Here is a 14,910-nt window from a genome sequence, read left to right as displayed (position 1 = left end):
CGGCGCACGGTAGCCTGCACCCACTGCCACCTTGTCCCCACCGAAACTACTGCCCTACCCAATAATCCATTCCCACTACCTACCCCACGTGCCACTTTCCACTGACACAACGGGACCCAACCCGCTCCGCAGCGGGCCCCGCGCGCGGGTGTGCGGCACCGAATAGGTCAGGCGGTCAAAAGGTACTTGAAGGCCGACCCAAAACAAATTCATTTATTCTCGTACGTATTTATTTTTTAATAAAAAATATAGATAACAATAGATTCTTATAAATTTGCTTCCACCGTCGTCCTAGCCGCCGTCGCCGCACCTACTACCATTCAAGCACGGCCTTGTCGGCCCGTATCTCACCGACGGGTGGGCCTAATGGTTCGTCTGGCCCACGCGTCGGTGTGCGCGTGGGGCACGGTGTGGGGGAGGAGGAGTGAGGTGGTGGACAGAGCGCCGGGCCCACCGGAGGCGACGCACGCGTCTCCCTCGTCTCGTCACGCCTTTTCCTTTTCCTCGCCTTCAGAGAGAGAGAGAGAGAGAGAGAGAGGCTAGGGTTTCGTGCTCCTCCACGCCTCACGCATCGAATCCAACCGGATCGGGCCGAGCCGAGCTGGGTCGCCGGGTGCCTGGTAAGATCAGATCTCCCGGTCGCCTCCCCCCTTCACCCCCTCTGCTGCGCGGCGTGGTCGGCTGGGCGATTTGGGGGCGGGGAGCTCGGGCCGTTGCGACTGGGGTTGGGTTTGGTTCGATTTTGTGGTCGTGCGTGGGGTTTGGTTTCGGATAATTCGGGCCGATGTGGTGGGGGTTGTGCTAGGTAATTCGGCGGTGGTGGTTGGCGCTCTTCGAGGTGGGATAGTTGGAGGTTGTGCTTGATTTGGTGGGAATTGGGGGTTCGGGGTGTGGGAATTCGCTGTGTTTTCGGAGAATTGGCTTCATATCGTTAATATTTTGTGTCGCTTCTGCTGTTTTTGAGGAATTGTTTATAGGGAATTAGTTTATTTGGGCGTGGCTTGGATCGTGATTTGGGTGGGCTGGCCCGTTCTGTGTGCAATTGAGCTAGTTGATAAGGTTCTCTGCTGAATATTTTGACCGGTGTTGCTGTTGGATTGACGTTTGATGTGATCGAAATTGGGAAATGGGGAGTCTTTTATTGGCTCGGCCTGGTTGACCGACCCACTGCTGATCCAAAAATGGGCTTTTGCGTGGAGTATACTGTCTTTGTGATTGGGTTGTGTTCCGTTATCAGATTTGGCTGTCGTAGTGCCACTTTAAATGGTGTGCGCTCATGGGGATGTGGTTTGGTGTTTTCAGCATGTTTTGCAATGGCGTGTGATGTATGATTCGGGTGAGGTGAGCCTTTCTGTTTGGAATTTCCCAGGTGACTGATCCTGCCATAATATAGTGAGCTGATTGAGCGCGTGCTCCACAGAGAAGTTTGAACTGTTTCATTTTTGGATTCACCATTAATTTTATTTGTGTTTGAGGAGTATATTAAATCGGGGTAATTTCAGCCAGTTGAGATGCTACTTGCTAGAAAAGAGCCTCTTAACAGAGTAAACAGTGGTTCAAACCTCATGCTGTTATTTGATAGGAACGATTAGACTTGAATGCAAACCGTAATGAGTCCCCATGTATTTCTTTCAATTTAGGGAGATATTGTTTTTGTTCATGCATCAACATAATTGGTATTTTTCATCCAAAAGTTTTTTTAGTTAGCTTTGATTAAACACACAATTATCAAGTGTATTTGTTTGAATAGTATCATATTTTTGTGTTCATGTGATTTGGCTGCTAATTTTGAGGGTTCTAGAGGCACCAATCTTGGTTTTATTTTTTGCGTCTTGCTTGAACAAGATACTTTTGAATGCAATTGAGTTCGTCCTTCTGCCTTTTATGCTACTCGGATGATTAGATTGGTCCAATAGAAAGGTGTACACTTTTGTACGAGATTGCTAAGGTTTTCGGAGCATTACTTGCATAAATACGTCAAGACTTTGGCAATGCTTTCTGTTGTAATTGCATGTAGCCTGTTGGATCGAAATGGGAAAGGAAAGATAAGATGTTCTTGTCCTGCAATATGGATCTTGTAATATGCTTTAGGATTGCTCTGGGATTGATATTTTCCTGGTATAGTGTTCTGCTTGTTATAGTGTCTCATTATGATTATTATTTGTACAGAAGGTGTAATAAGATATGTCTTTAATATCTCACAGTTTTGTCAATCCTGTTATGATCTTGTGGGTTTTCTTAAGGCATAATGGATAACTGAACATGTTTGTTTTTCATCTCAACTGACAATTAGTCTAAGAGCAATTAAACTTTTTGACTCTGAGCTCCTATTTGTCATTTTGGATATTTGATCAGGGCTGTGATTCTTTGCAATGGCATCTGGAACTGATGAGACAGCTAAGATGGAGAGTTTGACATCACCTGCAGCCTTTGTGGAGGGTGGCATTCAGGATGCATGTGATGATGCGTGCAGCATTTGCCTTGAGGCTTTCTGTGAGAGTGACCCTTCTGCAGTAAGATGCCATTTCATTAGTTGCACTATTTTGCTTTTAGAGGACATTCTGTAACCATTTGTTGTGCTTGCTTTCTGTTTGCAGTTGACCGGTTGCAAACATGAGTTCCATCTCCAATGCATTCTGGAATGGTATGGTACTATCTCTAATATATACCTCACTTGTAGCAATCTTTTTATATATTTCCGCTGTGCACAAGCAGTGTACCTAGTTTCATCCGTAATTCATCTAGAATCTTGAGTTTAAGTTTTATCTGTATGGACAATATTTTAGAACATTGAAAAAAGGTCATGTCTTAAGAACTCGCCTTGCTATATGCGGGAGTTTAGTTTACCATACATATTGCCTTTGTTTAAACTGTAACAGACTAATAGCTGATTGTGACTGATGCTGAAAACTTGGGACAACCGGACAATTGGTATAGGATGGCTGATTCTGCACGTGAAACTTCAGTTTCATAATTTTGGTATTTGTTTGTCTTTCTGCCAGACGGTTTCCTAACCTTTACAGTCTTCCAACTAAGACATCAGTGTCAAGCTTGGTTGCAAATTTATACAACATCATATGTTCAATGGACACTTTTAGCACTTAGTTGTAATCGAAGTGCCTATAATTATAATTATCTGTTGCAATTGGATGGTCCACCACTATTTTCTTGTCTAGCTCCGCCACTGCTGCTAGAGAGTAGTCCTATGGTATTGGTACAAATTAGATTTCACTCTTTTCCATCTTGTAAAGTCCATGCATGCAGGATGACCTTGGTGGACCCTGTATTATTTTTCTCCTTGTGTACTTTTTGTTCGATTTCTCAGTTTGGAGTTGCGGAGTATGCCAGCTTGAGTTCGTGGTCTGACCTGAGATCAATTGTTCTTTTCTTCTAGAATCATGTCTTTAATTGAGTGAGGTCTGCCTTTTCCTAAATAGTAAACACCCGTGTGTCAACATTTCACAGTTCAAGGGCCGTACATTCAATCATTGGTTTTAAGTCACATTTAGCAATTTCTGTGCATATTGCAGTATAAAATTATCCTTTAACTATAGTACAAGATGTGTGACACTTTCAGGGATTGTATCTTATGAATTATGACTAGTGGAGATGTGAACAGTTGTTTGAAGTTAGGAGAGAACTTGTCGAACCAGGACACTATGTAACATGTAAAGCTCTGATAAGATATTCTGCTATTGCATCAAGTGTGGATAGAACTGCTTTGCCATTAGTTGGTCCATTTGTTCCATGTTCAAAATATTTTTCACACTAATGATTGATGGGATTTTTGCATAGGTGTCAGAGAAGTTCACAGTGTCCAATGTGTTGGCAGCCTATTAGTATGAAGGATCCTACCAGGCAAGTTCTGTTGCAATATTTTCATAGTTCTTGGCTATGCAAATATGATGCATACTGTTTTGATATGTAGAATGGTACTAACTTCTAGCCCGCTGATATCTCAGCCAAGAGCTTTTTGAGGCAGTAGAGCGCGAGAGGAATATTAGAACCAATCAAACTCGAAATACAACTATATTTCACCATCCTGCTCTTGGGGATTTTGAGTTGCAGCACGTATGTGTTACAAAACTAATTAACAATACATTTCTTCTAATTTGGCAAGTGTTCTATTTAAGTTGTCCTGATTAGAGAGAGATACTTGTGCAGTTACCTGTTGTTGGTAATGATGCTGAACTTGAAGAGCGCATACTACAGCATCTAGCTGCTGCTGCTGCAATGGGAAGGGCCCACCACCTTGGAAGAAGAGAGGGGCACAGGGGCCGATCAGGCTCTCGTCCACAGTTCCTGGTTTTCTCTGCACATCCAAACACACCTTCTGCTGACACAGTATCTTCATCTTCTGCTCATGTGGAGGGAGATAACGATTCAAGTCCTGTGACCCCTAGAGCTAGTGAGTCATCTCCACGTGCTTTTCGCGGTGGGGAAGCAGGTAACCAAAGTCCGGGGATGCTTACCTATGACGCTGAACAAGATGCTGTCGTTTCTTCCGGAAATAGTACTCCTGTATCCAGTCCTAGGTTTTTTAACAGGTACGTTCTTCTATATTCAGATATTGTCTCATTTTAGTTTTTGTGTTGATCAAACTAAATGATGATTCTGATGTATCAGGAGACATTCCACTGGACAAACTCCAGACAGGGCTGGACCATCGGATATTCAGTCTTTCTCAGACTCTCTAAAGTCCCGCTTAAATGCTGTTTCTATGAAGTATGTATTTTTTTTGTCTTATTTCCAGCATAACAAATTGTCGTTCTAAACCTTTTTCTACTGTTGTACATTTCAGGTACAAAGAATCTATTACAAAAAGCACTCGAGGGTGGAAGGAGAGACTCTTTTCACGTAACTCATCCGTGGCGGATCTTGGTTCTGAAGTGAGAAGAGAAGTTAATGCTGGAATTGCATCTGTATCACGGATGATGGAGCGTTTGGAAACTAGAGGTGGTAGCAGAACAGGTGATAGCCCAACATCATCCACTTCTGAAGTTCGTCCTGCTACAGAATCAAGCGAAGAGAGGGTTACTGAGAGCAACTCTACCACTACTGTGACCACCACTACTACAAGTGCTTCCAACTCTTCCACCCCTTGTGTCACGACGTCTGGTTCAAATTAGGACATGTAAGAGTTCCAGAAAGAAGGCCTACACATGCCCGTTCTTCATCTTCGAAGGTACCACTTAGATCATCTCTTTGACTATGGTTGGGTCAAACTAACAAATGCCACTATTATTATTTCCAGGTTGTATCGTAAGGCGACACAGTTGAAACATGAAATACCATGATGCTGTCATCTCAACCATTAATGACTGCCAGAAGATCGGAATGATGATTCGATATATTTGTTCGATAAAAGGGTGGCCGGGCCTAGGAAAAGTCGATTTGATCTTCAGTTTCATCCTTGTAAAAATTTCCCGAATACAGATGTTTACTAGTATAAATGATTATGTCAACTTGATAGCATGTGAATCGCGATAAATATGATTGGAACAGCAGAGTTTCCTGCTGTTATACAGTTATTGTAGTACGACGCTCAGTTTGTTCTGTGCGGCCTACCGATGTTTTTGATGTACAAAAACATGCATGTTTTAGCTTTCACGTGCATACATACCTGAAGCTATATTTTTTTAGAACAGCCAAATGTTTCGTGAGCTCAACCTTCCAAATGTCCTCGATGCAAATAGGTGGGTTAATTTTTGTTGTTGTGGGAGACTCCTATGCTTCTGTATCAGATTTGCAATGTCATGGCTTTTCTTTTGCAGAAATTCACGTTCGAGCAATGCTGTAATGTTTTGGGACGAACTTCCTAGTGCTGCGCTCCCAGAGAGAGAGAGAGAAAGAGAGTATGCCCAATGGACCATTGAATCGGAGACCCGGAGATCGACGAGTCCTGGATTTGAACCGGAGACCCGGAGACCGACGAGTTGGATTCAGGTGCTGCCAATGACCGACGACCCGGAGACCGACGAGTCCTGGATTCAGGTTGTTTGTTTTAGACTGCTTTTAGTGCCTATTTTTATTAGAAGTCTAAAGCTAAGTTTAAATAAATAGGTTCACAGAAAAGTAAATAAGGCAGAAGCTTATTTTTAAGAAATAAAAAAAAGAAACTAGTTAAGAGTAACTTTTCTGAGAAGTAGGGTGTCGAGAAATTAAAAAATTCTTGTAAAATTTAAGAACAACTTTAAAAAAAATTAAAAGTACAATTTTTAAAAAAAATCAGAAACAAAAATCCAAACAAACATACCTCAATCATGTTTGTAGTGAGAAAGCGTGTTTATACTGGACTCTGCATCCCATCTATTGATAATTAGCAAAATGCCGTATTGCTTCTTGCTTGTCAGTACCATCCTCTATAAAATGCACTCCATCGAACAACTTCAGTATCTTCAGTTCAGGTCTTTGTAGCTACTTCTGATGGGAGGAGCAATCACGCTGCTCTGGTTCTCCTTGCTGTGCCTCTGCTCCCATGCTCGGGTGCCTCCAGGCGGCAGCAGCAGCAGCAACGCCACTGCCGATGAGCTCGCGCTCCTCTCCTTCAGATCCATGTTGTCAGGCCCATCTGCTTTGCTAGCTTCATGGAACACGTCCGCCAATTACTGCAGCTGGCCAGGGGTTGCCTGCAGCCGTCGGCCACCCGTGAGGGTGGTCGCGCTGCTCATGAACTCCTTCAAGCTCTCAGGGCGCATCTCGCCGTTCCTGGGCAACCTATCTTTTCTCGAGAAGCTGAACCTCGGGAATAACCAGCTCGCCGGGGAGATACCACCGGAGCTTGGTCGTCTCGGCAAGCTTCAGGAGCTGAACCTGAGCGTCAATTCGCTGGAAGGAAGCATTCCGGCGACCATAGGTGGATGCACCAGGCTCACATCGCTGAGCCTAACCGATAATAAGCTCCAGGGCGAGATCCCCGCTGAGATAGGTACCTTGAAAAATCTTGTCAAATTGTTCCTTTTCAATAATGGTTTGTCAGGAGAAATCCCTCGGTCACTGGCGGAACTACCATCTATTGCACACTTGGCTTTCTTCGATAATAAACTATCTGGTGAGATACCGCCTATTTTGAGCAATCTTACCAGCCTTCAGTTTCTTGGTCTCGGAAAAAACATGCTAACTGGATCCATCCCTTCATCTTTCGGTCTATTGCCCAAATTATCTTGGCTTGATTTAGGATTTAACAATTTAAGTGGGGTTATCCCCGCTTCTGTTTGGAACATTTCCTCTCTAGTCATGTTTAGTGTTCAGCAGAACATGCTAAGTGGAACAATACCTCCGAACGCATTCAATAATCTTCCTCATCTGCAGGAGATATATATGGACGACAACCAGTTTCACGGTCATATCCCTGCCTCGATAGCTAATGCTTCCGAGCTATCGCATTTTCAGCTTGCTCGTAACTCCTTCAGTGGCATCCTTGCTCCCGATATTGGACGATTAAGAAATCTCAATTGGGTAGAGCTCCAACAAACTTTGCTTGAAGCTAAAGAGCCCAAAGATTGGGAGTTCATGACCGCATTGACAAATTGCTCCCAGCTGCGAATTTTAGACTTGATGTTTTGCAGGTTTGGGGGAGTCCTTCCAAATTCAGTCTCCAATCTTTCCACTTCGCTAGAAATACTCTTCTTGGGACACAACCCAATTTCAGGAAGCATACCTAGAGATATTGGTAATCTCTTTAACTTGCAAATTGTGGATTTCGATCAGAACTCTTTTACAGGAACTATTCCTTCATCATTTAGTAGGCTTACAAATTTGCAAGGTTTGACGTTACATGAAAACAAGTTAAGTGGGACGATCCCATTGACCATTGGAAATCTTACTGAACTAAATTATTTGTACCTGGGCGCAAATGGCTTCAGCGGTGGGACACCTGACACACTGGGAAACCACTAGATCTTTCAAGAAATAACTTTACAGGCTCAATACCCAAGGGATTATTTGACATTTCCACACTCTCAGCTAAAGATGGCCAAATGGGCCAATTGGGCCGGGCCGGCACGGGCCCATCTCGGCACGGCCCGAAATCGGCACTGCCCGATTGGCCCATTTACTGTTACGGGCCGTGCCGTGCCGGCCCGCGTGCCGAGCCGTCGGCCCATGGCACGGCCCAACTGTCACCGTGCCGTGCCGGGCCGGCCCACGGCACGGTCGGCACGATGGGCCCGGCCGGCACGATGGGCCCGTTCGGCACGGTGGAGGCACGATAGGCCCGTTTGGCACGACGGGCCCGATCGGCACGGTGGAGGCACGACGGACCAGGTCGGCATGGGAAGGCACGACGGGCCCGGCCGGCACGGGAAGGCACGACGGGCCCGGCCGGCACGGTGGAGGCACGTTGGGCCCGTCAGCACTCAAAAAAATAGGAAAAAATCAAAAATAATAGCTAAAAAAATCCAAAAAACAATAAAAAATATAGAAAATAAATACATAACATCTTTATTGATTGGTTGCCTCGTTAAAAACCTTTCTACTAGAAGGAAAAAAAGAGTACAACCAATGATTATGCTCCGAAAATTACATGATTTCATTAGAAACCCCAGAATTTTGCTTGCAATTTTTCATATGCTTCCTCAAGTGTCCCGTTCCATGTGAAGATCTGGCACCTATTTCTATACTGTATATATTACACTTAGCAAATCTTACCTGTTTCCCGTTAATTTCTTTGAAGACCTTTTCAAAATGTTACCACACTTGGGACCATGCACCTGAGTTCTCGGCGCCTTGATCCATGAATTGAAATATGAAATTAGTTTCTTGATGTGAAGTGAATACTGGCTACTTGGCTAGCAAATAGGAAAAGAGAGATGGGTGGGCAGGGTGTAGTTTGAGATGGAGTAGATGGTATTTATAGGGATGAGAGGAGAGGTAGGTGGGGGTGGGGCCGCGGGGGGTATTTTAAAAAAATAAACAAAAAACATGAATAAAAAAACTTAGAAATAATAGGGGCACGTGATTAATTCTAAAAATGAGCTTTATTGATAGGTTGCCTCATTAAAAACCTTTCTAGCAAAGGAAAAAAGAGTACAACCTAGCTCAGAAAATTTAAAATTACACGTTCTCATCAGCATCTAGATACAAATTTTGGAATGATTCTTCAAGCTCAGTATTTTCTGCAGTGTATTGCATTCGTGCTTCAGCTTGTTCCCAATCTTTTACTATGGTGAGTATTTCAACCATCTCACTTGACAGATTTGTTCTTCTCTCTTCGATTATCCTTCCTGTAAGACTGAAGGCAGCCTTAGAAGAAACTGTAGATACAGGAACCGTTAATAAATCTCGCGCTAACAGTGAAAGAACTGGATAATTCGTCTTGTGCTCATGCCACCATTGCAGTATGTTGAAGTTTTCTTGTTCGTGGCTGATAACGTCACTGTCGATGAAGGTAGTTAGCTCCCCTCCGGATGTTGGAATTCCGGTGCCCGTAGACGATCGTGACGAAGAGTCTGAACTTCTTGATGAAGAATCTGCACCAAATATTTTCCCCCACGTTGTCGTCTTCTTACTTGTTGTGGGTGCTAGTGGAGGTCGTTGCAGGCGAACTCCGCCATACTTTGTTTCATATTTACTATAAACTTCGAATAACTTAGAATGAACATTAGTATAATAATTAGAATAATCATGGCCAAGAGCATCACCTAGAATTGCGAGAACTCTACAGAAAGCTGCAATTTTAGCTCTAGGATCTAAAATAAAGGCAAAAGCGTATAACAAAGGAATTTCTTTCCAATACTTTAAGAATTTAGATTTCATAGGAACTACACAATCTCTTAAAAGATTGTCATTTTCATAGTTGTTTAAATGAGTAGCAATTTCAACAATATTATGCACTACTAAACAAGATGTTGGATAATAAACTCCTGATAAACTCACAGTTGAATCATAAAAAAAATTCAAGAAACTCCAGTATCCTTTCAGCAACATACCAATGCGCTTCCGTGAGTAAAGTTTGACCCCATGCTGATGGTAATGTGTATGAATAAACACATCAAATGTGCTCTTATATGGTATAATATTTTTAAGCATCAAGAAAGTAGAGTTCCATCTCACCGGCATGTCCAGAGCAAACTTACGTGGACGCACACCCATTGCAACACAATACTGTTTATATGCTGCAATTCGTTAGTTAGAGAAGTTCACAAAAGATATTATAGTACGAAAATCTTCTAAGTATCGCGATAACCTCTTCAAACCGGATTTTACTATAAGATTGATAATATGACAAGCACAACGTTGATGTAACAAGAAAGATTCAGCATAAGTACTAAACAACGGAGTAAGAATATCCATTGCTCTAGAATTTGCACCGGCATTATCTAAAGTGATAGAAAATATTTTATTCGTGAGGCCAAAGTCTGCAACTACTTGAGATATTTTTTCAGCAATATTTTCACCGGTATGCGCGTTGTCAATCAAGCGAAAACCTATTATTCTCTTTTCTAATTCCCAATCATTATTAACAAAATGAGCAACCACACTAAGATAATCCTCTCTAGCCCTACCTGCCCATATGTCCGAGGTCAAAGCAACTGAAAATGTACATGTTTGCAACATTTCTTTAAGTTTGCTATGACACGTATTGTAGTATTTTAACTAGTTGTCTGTCTAGAAACATGCGTGAACCTAGGATTATGAGCTTGCTTAATGTAATCTTCAAATGCAGCAGACTCACCGATATTGAGTGGTATATCCGCTCTTGCAATGAAGCGACATAGCTCTTTTCAAGCATTGGCAGAGTCGTATTCCCAATGATGAACAGAGCCGTCGGGGTTGTACTGCAACACCGTCTGCTTCATGGCTGCTCCACTCTTTCGCTTGCAACTTATGGCGTGCCTCTTCAAGTGCCCCGTTCCACCCGAGGGCTTTGCAGATAATTCATTTTTACAAATATAACATTTAGCATACCTGACACTTACCCCATCTTCCTCTTTGTAGATACTTTCAAAGTCTTGCCAAACTTCGGAAGTACCGGCTCTTGATCTTTTAGATCCGCTGCTTGCTAATGTGTGCGCACTTGTAGAGCCTGACGATGGCACTCCTGCTGCATCACCTGGATCTGGATGTGAACCAACCGGAGGTTCACCGTCGGGTCCATCATCACCTGCAGCACTAGTATCAAAGGGGCCGTAGTCCCCTGTGAGTCCTTGGAGAAAAAAATCATGATCTATGGATGTATCATGATCACCGGCATCCATGATCAATGTCGAATGACACTACAAAAATTGCAAATATTCAGAGTTAGAAATAATCAAATAATAAAATAAGACTCAACAACGATGAAAAAAATCACCAAGATTTCTTCAACTTCAAGATAGCAAATCAGCAGGATGACGATTTTGGAATTGCTCGGATTTTTTTGCAACAATTCAAACTAATTTTGCCAAATTATCGCTAATTCTCACGAACTTTGAGACAAGAATGAGAGGAGGAAACAAGAGAGAAAATGGTGTTGCTGGTGTGGAATGGAAGGGCAAGGTGCTCCTATATTTATAGGTGAAAAATGGTGATTTTTGTAATTTTTTTCGAATTTTTTGGAGCTCAAACGGTCACAAAACGGTTATAAAATTCAAAAATATCGGGTTAACGGGTTAAACGGGCCGTTCCCGGCCCGTTTAACCCGTTAACCCGCGTGCCCCCGCCGGCCCATCGTGCCCCACGTGCCAGCCGGGCCGTGCCCCCCCCGCGGTGGGCCGTGCCGTGGGCCGCCGCGTGCCGAGCCGGCACGGTGGGCCGTGCCGTGCCGGGCCGGCCGTGCCGTGATGGGCCGCCGCGTGCCGTGCCGGCCCGGCCCGGCCGTGTCTCCTGGGCCAGCCGTGCCTGAGCCGGGCCGTGCCGTGCCCGTGCCGCCCGTGGGCCGGGCCGTGCCCGTGCCGGCCCGACTCGGCCGGGCCGTGCCGTAACGACCCGCCGTGCCGCGCGCTCGGCCCAGGCACGGCCCGTGGCCTCGTGCCGTGCCGGCCCGGCCCATCTCAGCTCGGGCCGGGCCGTGCTTGGGCCATGCCTATAGTTCCCTGCCTCGGGCCGGCCCAGTAAGCACGGCCCATTTGGCCATCTTTACTCTCAGCAGTTTTTGATCTATCATATAATAACTTGGAGGGACCAATACCGCAAGAAATCGGGAACTTAAATAATCTTGTAGAATTTCATGCAGAGTCGAACAAATTATCAGGCCAACTTCCGTCCACCCTTGGTGAATGCCAACTTCTGCAGAATCTCTATCTGCAAAAAAATTTCTTTACTGGTAATATTCCATCACTCTTGGGTCAGTTGAAAGGCCTAGAAAATCTTGATCTCTCAAGCAACAATTTGTCAGGCCAGATACCGAAATTCTTAAGGGACCTTAGAGTGCTCTATTATCTCAACCTTTCATTCAATAGCTTTACTGGAGAATTGCCAACTGCTGGTGTTTTCGCAAATGCTTCTGGACTTTCAATCCAAGGCAATGGCAAACTTTGCGGCGGCATGCCTGATCTACATTTGCCTCCTTGTTCTTTACAATTTCCAAAGAAAAAGCATAAACTTCTGGTGGTACCTGTTGTTATTTCTCTTGTTGCAACACTGGTCATCCTTTCATCGCTCTACATGCTTCTAACCTGGCGCAAGAGAAGTACAACAAAAACCCCTTCAACAACATTCATGCAAGGCCACCCACTGATCTCTTATTCAGAGTTGGTGAGAGCAACAGATGGTTTCTCGCCTACCAATTTGCTGGGTTGCGGATCATTTGGGTCTGTGTACAAAGGAGAGTTAGACGATCAAGATGGTGGAAGTACAAATCTTGTTGCCGTGAAGGTACTAAAGCTTCAAACCCCGGGGGCACTCAAGAGCTTCATAGCCGAATGTGAAGCACTGCGAAACATGCGACACCGGAATCTTGTCAAGATAGTTACAGCTTGTGCAAACATTGATGCTAGAGGGAATGACTTCAAAGCAATTGTGTATGACTTCATGCCTAATGGGAGTTTAGAAGGTTGGCTACATCCTGACGTAAATGAGCAAACAGAGCAAAGGTACTTGGATCTCGCAGAAAGAGTGACCATACTGCTAGATGTGGCTTACGCGTTGCATTATCTTCATTGCGATGGCCCTGCACCTGTTATACATTGTGATCTCAAGTCAAGTAATGTGCTCTTGGATGCTGATATGGTAGCCCATGTTGGAGACTTTGGACTCGCCAAGATTATTGTTGAGGGAAGCCCAATTGCCCAACATTCAACGAGCTCGATGGGATTTAGAGGGACAATCGGTTATGCTGCCCCAGGTTAGCCTATTATTTTCTTATTTCCGTGTTTATCAAATGAAACATGCTTATGGAGAAACTTACATATAGATGTCTTGCAGAAGGAAAAATATGTACTTTAATGGCATGTAACCTGCAGTTTTTGCTATAATATTACAACTGTAACTTAAAATTAAGAACTGCGCACATCGTAAGATATCTGATATTTTTTGAACATTGAATGCAACAGAGTATGGTGCTGGAAATGTGGTATCAACAAATGGAGACATTTACAGTTACGGAGTTCTTGTGTTAGAAATGGTAACTGGAAAGAGGCCCACTGATAGCACCTTCGGACAAGGATTGAGCCTACGTGAATACGTGGAGCTGGCACTGCATAATAGAATGATGGACGTTATTGACATGCGTCTGTCTTTGAGCCTCGAGAATGAACTTCAGGATGCGGGTGAGGGTGATTCTTCGCACAAAAGAAACACCGATTGCCTGATTTCCCTACTTAGACTTGGATTGTCCTGCTCTGAGGAAATGCCGTCTTGTAGGATGCCAACCGGAGATATCATCAAGGAACTGCTTGCCATCAAAGGATATATCTTGTAGGGAATGCAGAATAGGAATATGGATAAAGCACCAACTGATGTGCTGATGGTGTTCATGAATATCTTTGGTCCACCATTAGAAGCTTCAAGTTGATTCCTGCAGCTTACATTCTCTACAGCTATAATTCTTGGATGACATATGGGTCAACAATGTGAGAGAAGTCTCCGGCTTATGCTGATGGTTTGATCATGGCTCATGCACGGTTGTGTGCATGCTTTGTGATATACCAGTATTATGCCTGTTGCTCTTTTCTCGCTGGAGTCTAAGTTGCCTAATATACTTTGTCAAGTAATCTATGACTTGAGTACCCTTTTAATGTAATATTAAAATTGTTGGATAACAGTAAAGTACAATTCTGTTATCATTTGGAACCTTCAGCCCTTCAGTGTCAGTTCTGATATAATGTAACAGAAAATATGTTTCCTAAAAAAGGTATAACAGAAGTTTACAATAGTAAAGCTGATGGCAGGGTCAGGCCTAGACCTGAGCAAACTGCAGGCCAGGCCGGCAAAATGCCATGTTTTCTTTGGGCCTAAAATCTATGTCTAGGCCCACCTATGGGTAGTGTTGGACCCCTATTTCAGGTTCTACTGTGCATCTCATATCAATACCTAGATCAGTACCTGATACGCACAATGTAACAGATTGACATCACAACCATAAATAGAGTTTTACATCTCAGAGTCCAAAACACACCATGGCCGACGGGCCTTACTGGAAATACGGCGACGATGGAAACTAAAAGGCGGCCCAATGCCTACAAGAGACTAGGTTGCGAATGTAGCTCCAGTCTGCATCTATTCTTCTTCACCATCATTGCTGAAGTCATATTTTGGCTCTTCATCCAAATCAACAAGTAAGAGTAAGTACTTAAGATACTTAGCAAGTCATAACATGTAGGCATCAGGCTGAGATTGGGTCAAACCGGGCCGCCAAATCATTTATGCATTTAAAATTAATTAATTAATTAATTGGGCCAAGCCCAGTAAGCATCATCAGCCCTCCCTAGGCAGGCTTTTTTGTGCAGTCTCAGGCTATTATTTTGTTAATTATTGAGTGCATGGGACCAG

The 14,910-nt window shown here is 43.8% G+C and overlaps 1 protein-coding gene and 1 pseudogene across 4 annotated transcripts; both read left to right on the top strand.

Annotated features, from left to right (window-relative positions):
- Positions 1-464: 464 nt before the first annotated feature.
- On the top strand, positions 465-5,527 carry LOC133900376 (E3 ubiquitin-protein ligase RHF2A-like). Of its 4 annotated transcripts, none has more exons than XR_009906527.1 (9): positions 465-620; positions 2,356-2,513; positions 2,598-2,644; positions 3,796-3,858; positions 3,963-4,071; positions 4,165-4,547; positions 4,627-4,725; positions 4,802-5,185; positions 5,255-5,527. XR_009906527.1 is itself a non-coding variant. In XM_062341488.1 (9 exons), the coding sequence occupies exons 2-8, from the start codon at positions 2,373-2,375 to the stop codon at positions 5,127-5,129; spliced, it is 1,170 nt and encodes a 389-aa protein (XP_062197472.1). In that variant the 5' UTR covers positions 465-620; positions 2,356-2,372; the 3' UTR covers positions 5,130-5,134; positions 5,255-5,527. The 4 variants fall into 4 exon arrangements, 1 of the variants encoding a protein (XP_062197472.1); XM_062341488.1 differs by having other exon boundaries at positions 4,802-5,134; XR_009906528.1 differs by lacking the exon at positions 465-620 and adding an exon at positions 634-838.
- Positions 5,528-5,683: 156 nt separating this feature from the next.
- LOC133900377 (receptor kinase-like protein Xa21) lies at positions 5,684-14,246 on the top strand (annotated as a pseudogene).
- Positions 14,247-14,910: the final 664 nt, after the last annotated feature.

This window comes from Phragmites australis, chromosome 19 (assembly GCF_958298935.1).
Source record: "Phragmites australis chromosome 19, lpPhrAust1.1, whole genome shotgun sequence".
Classification (NCBI taxonomy): domain Eukaryota; kingdom Viridiplantae; phylum Streptophyta; class Magnoliopsida; order Poales; family Poaceae; genus Phragmites; species Phragmites australis.
This window is presented reverse-complemented; position numbering and strand designations above follow the sequence as displayed.

What these genes read in the sequence shown, in the direction of transcription:
- LOC133900376 (XM_062341488.1), top strand. Translation starts at nt 2,373, where the DNA reads ATGGCATCTGGAACTGATGAGACAGCTAAGATGGAGAGTTTGACATCA. An exon ending in GGGATTTTGAGTTGCAGCAC is followed by an intron (nt 4,072 to 4,164) that starts GTATGTGTTACA and finishes ATACTTGTGCAG; the next exon opens with TTACCTGTTGTTGGTAATGA. An exon ending in AGTCCTAGGTTTTTTAACAG is followed by an intron (nt 4,548 to 4,626) that starts GTACGTTCTTCT and finishes CTGATGTATCAG; the next exon opens with GAGACATTCCACTGGACAAA.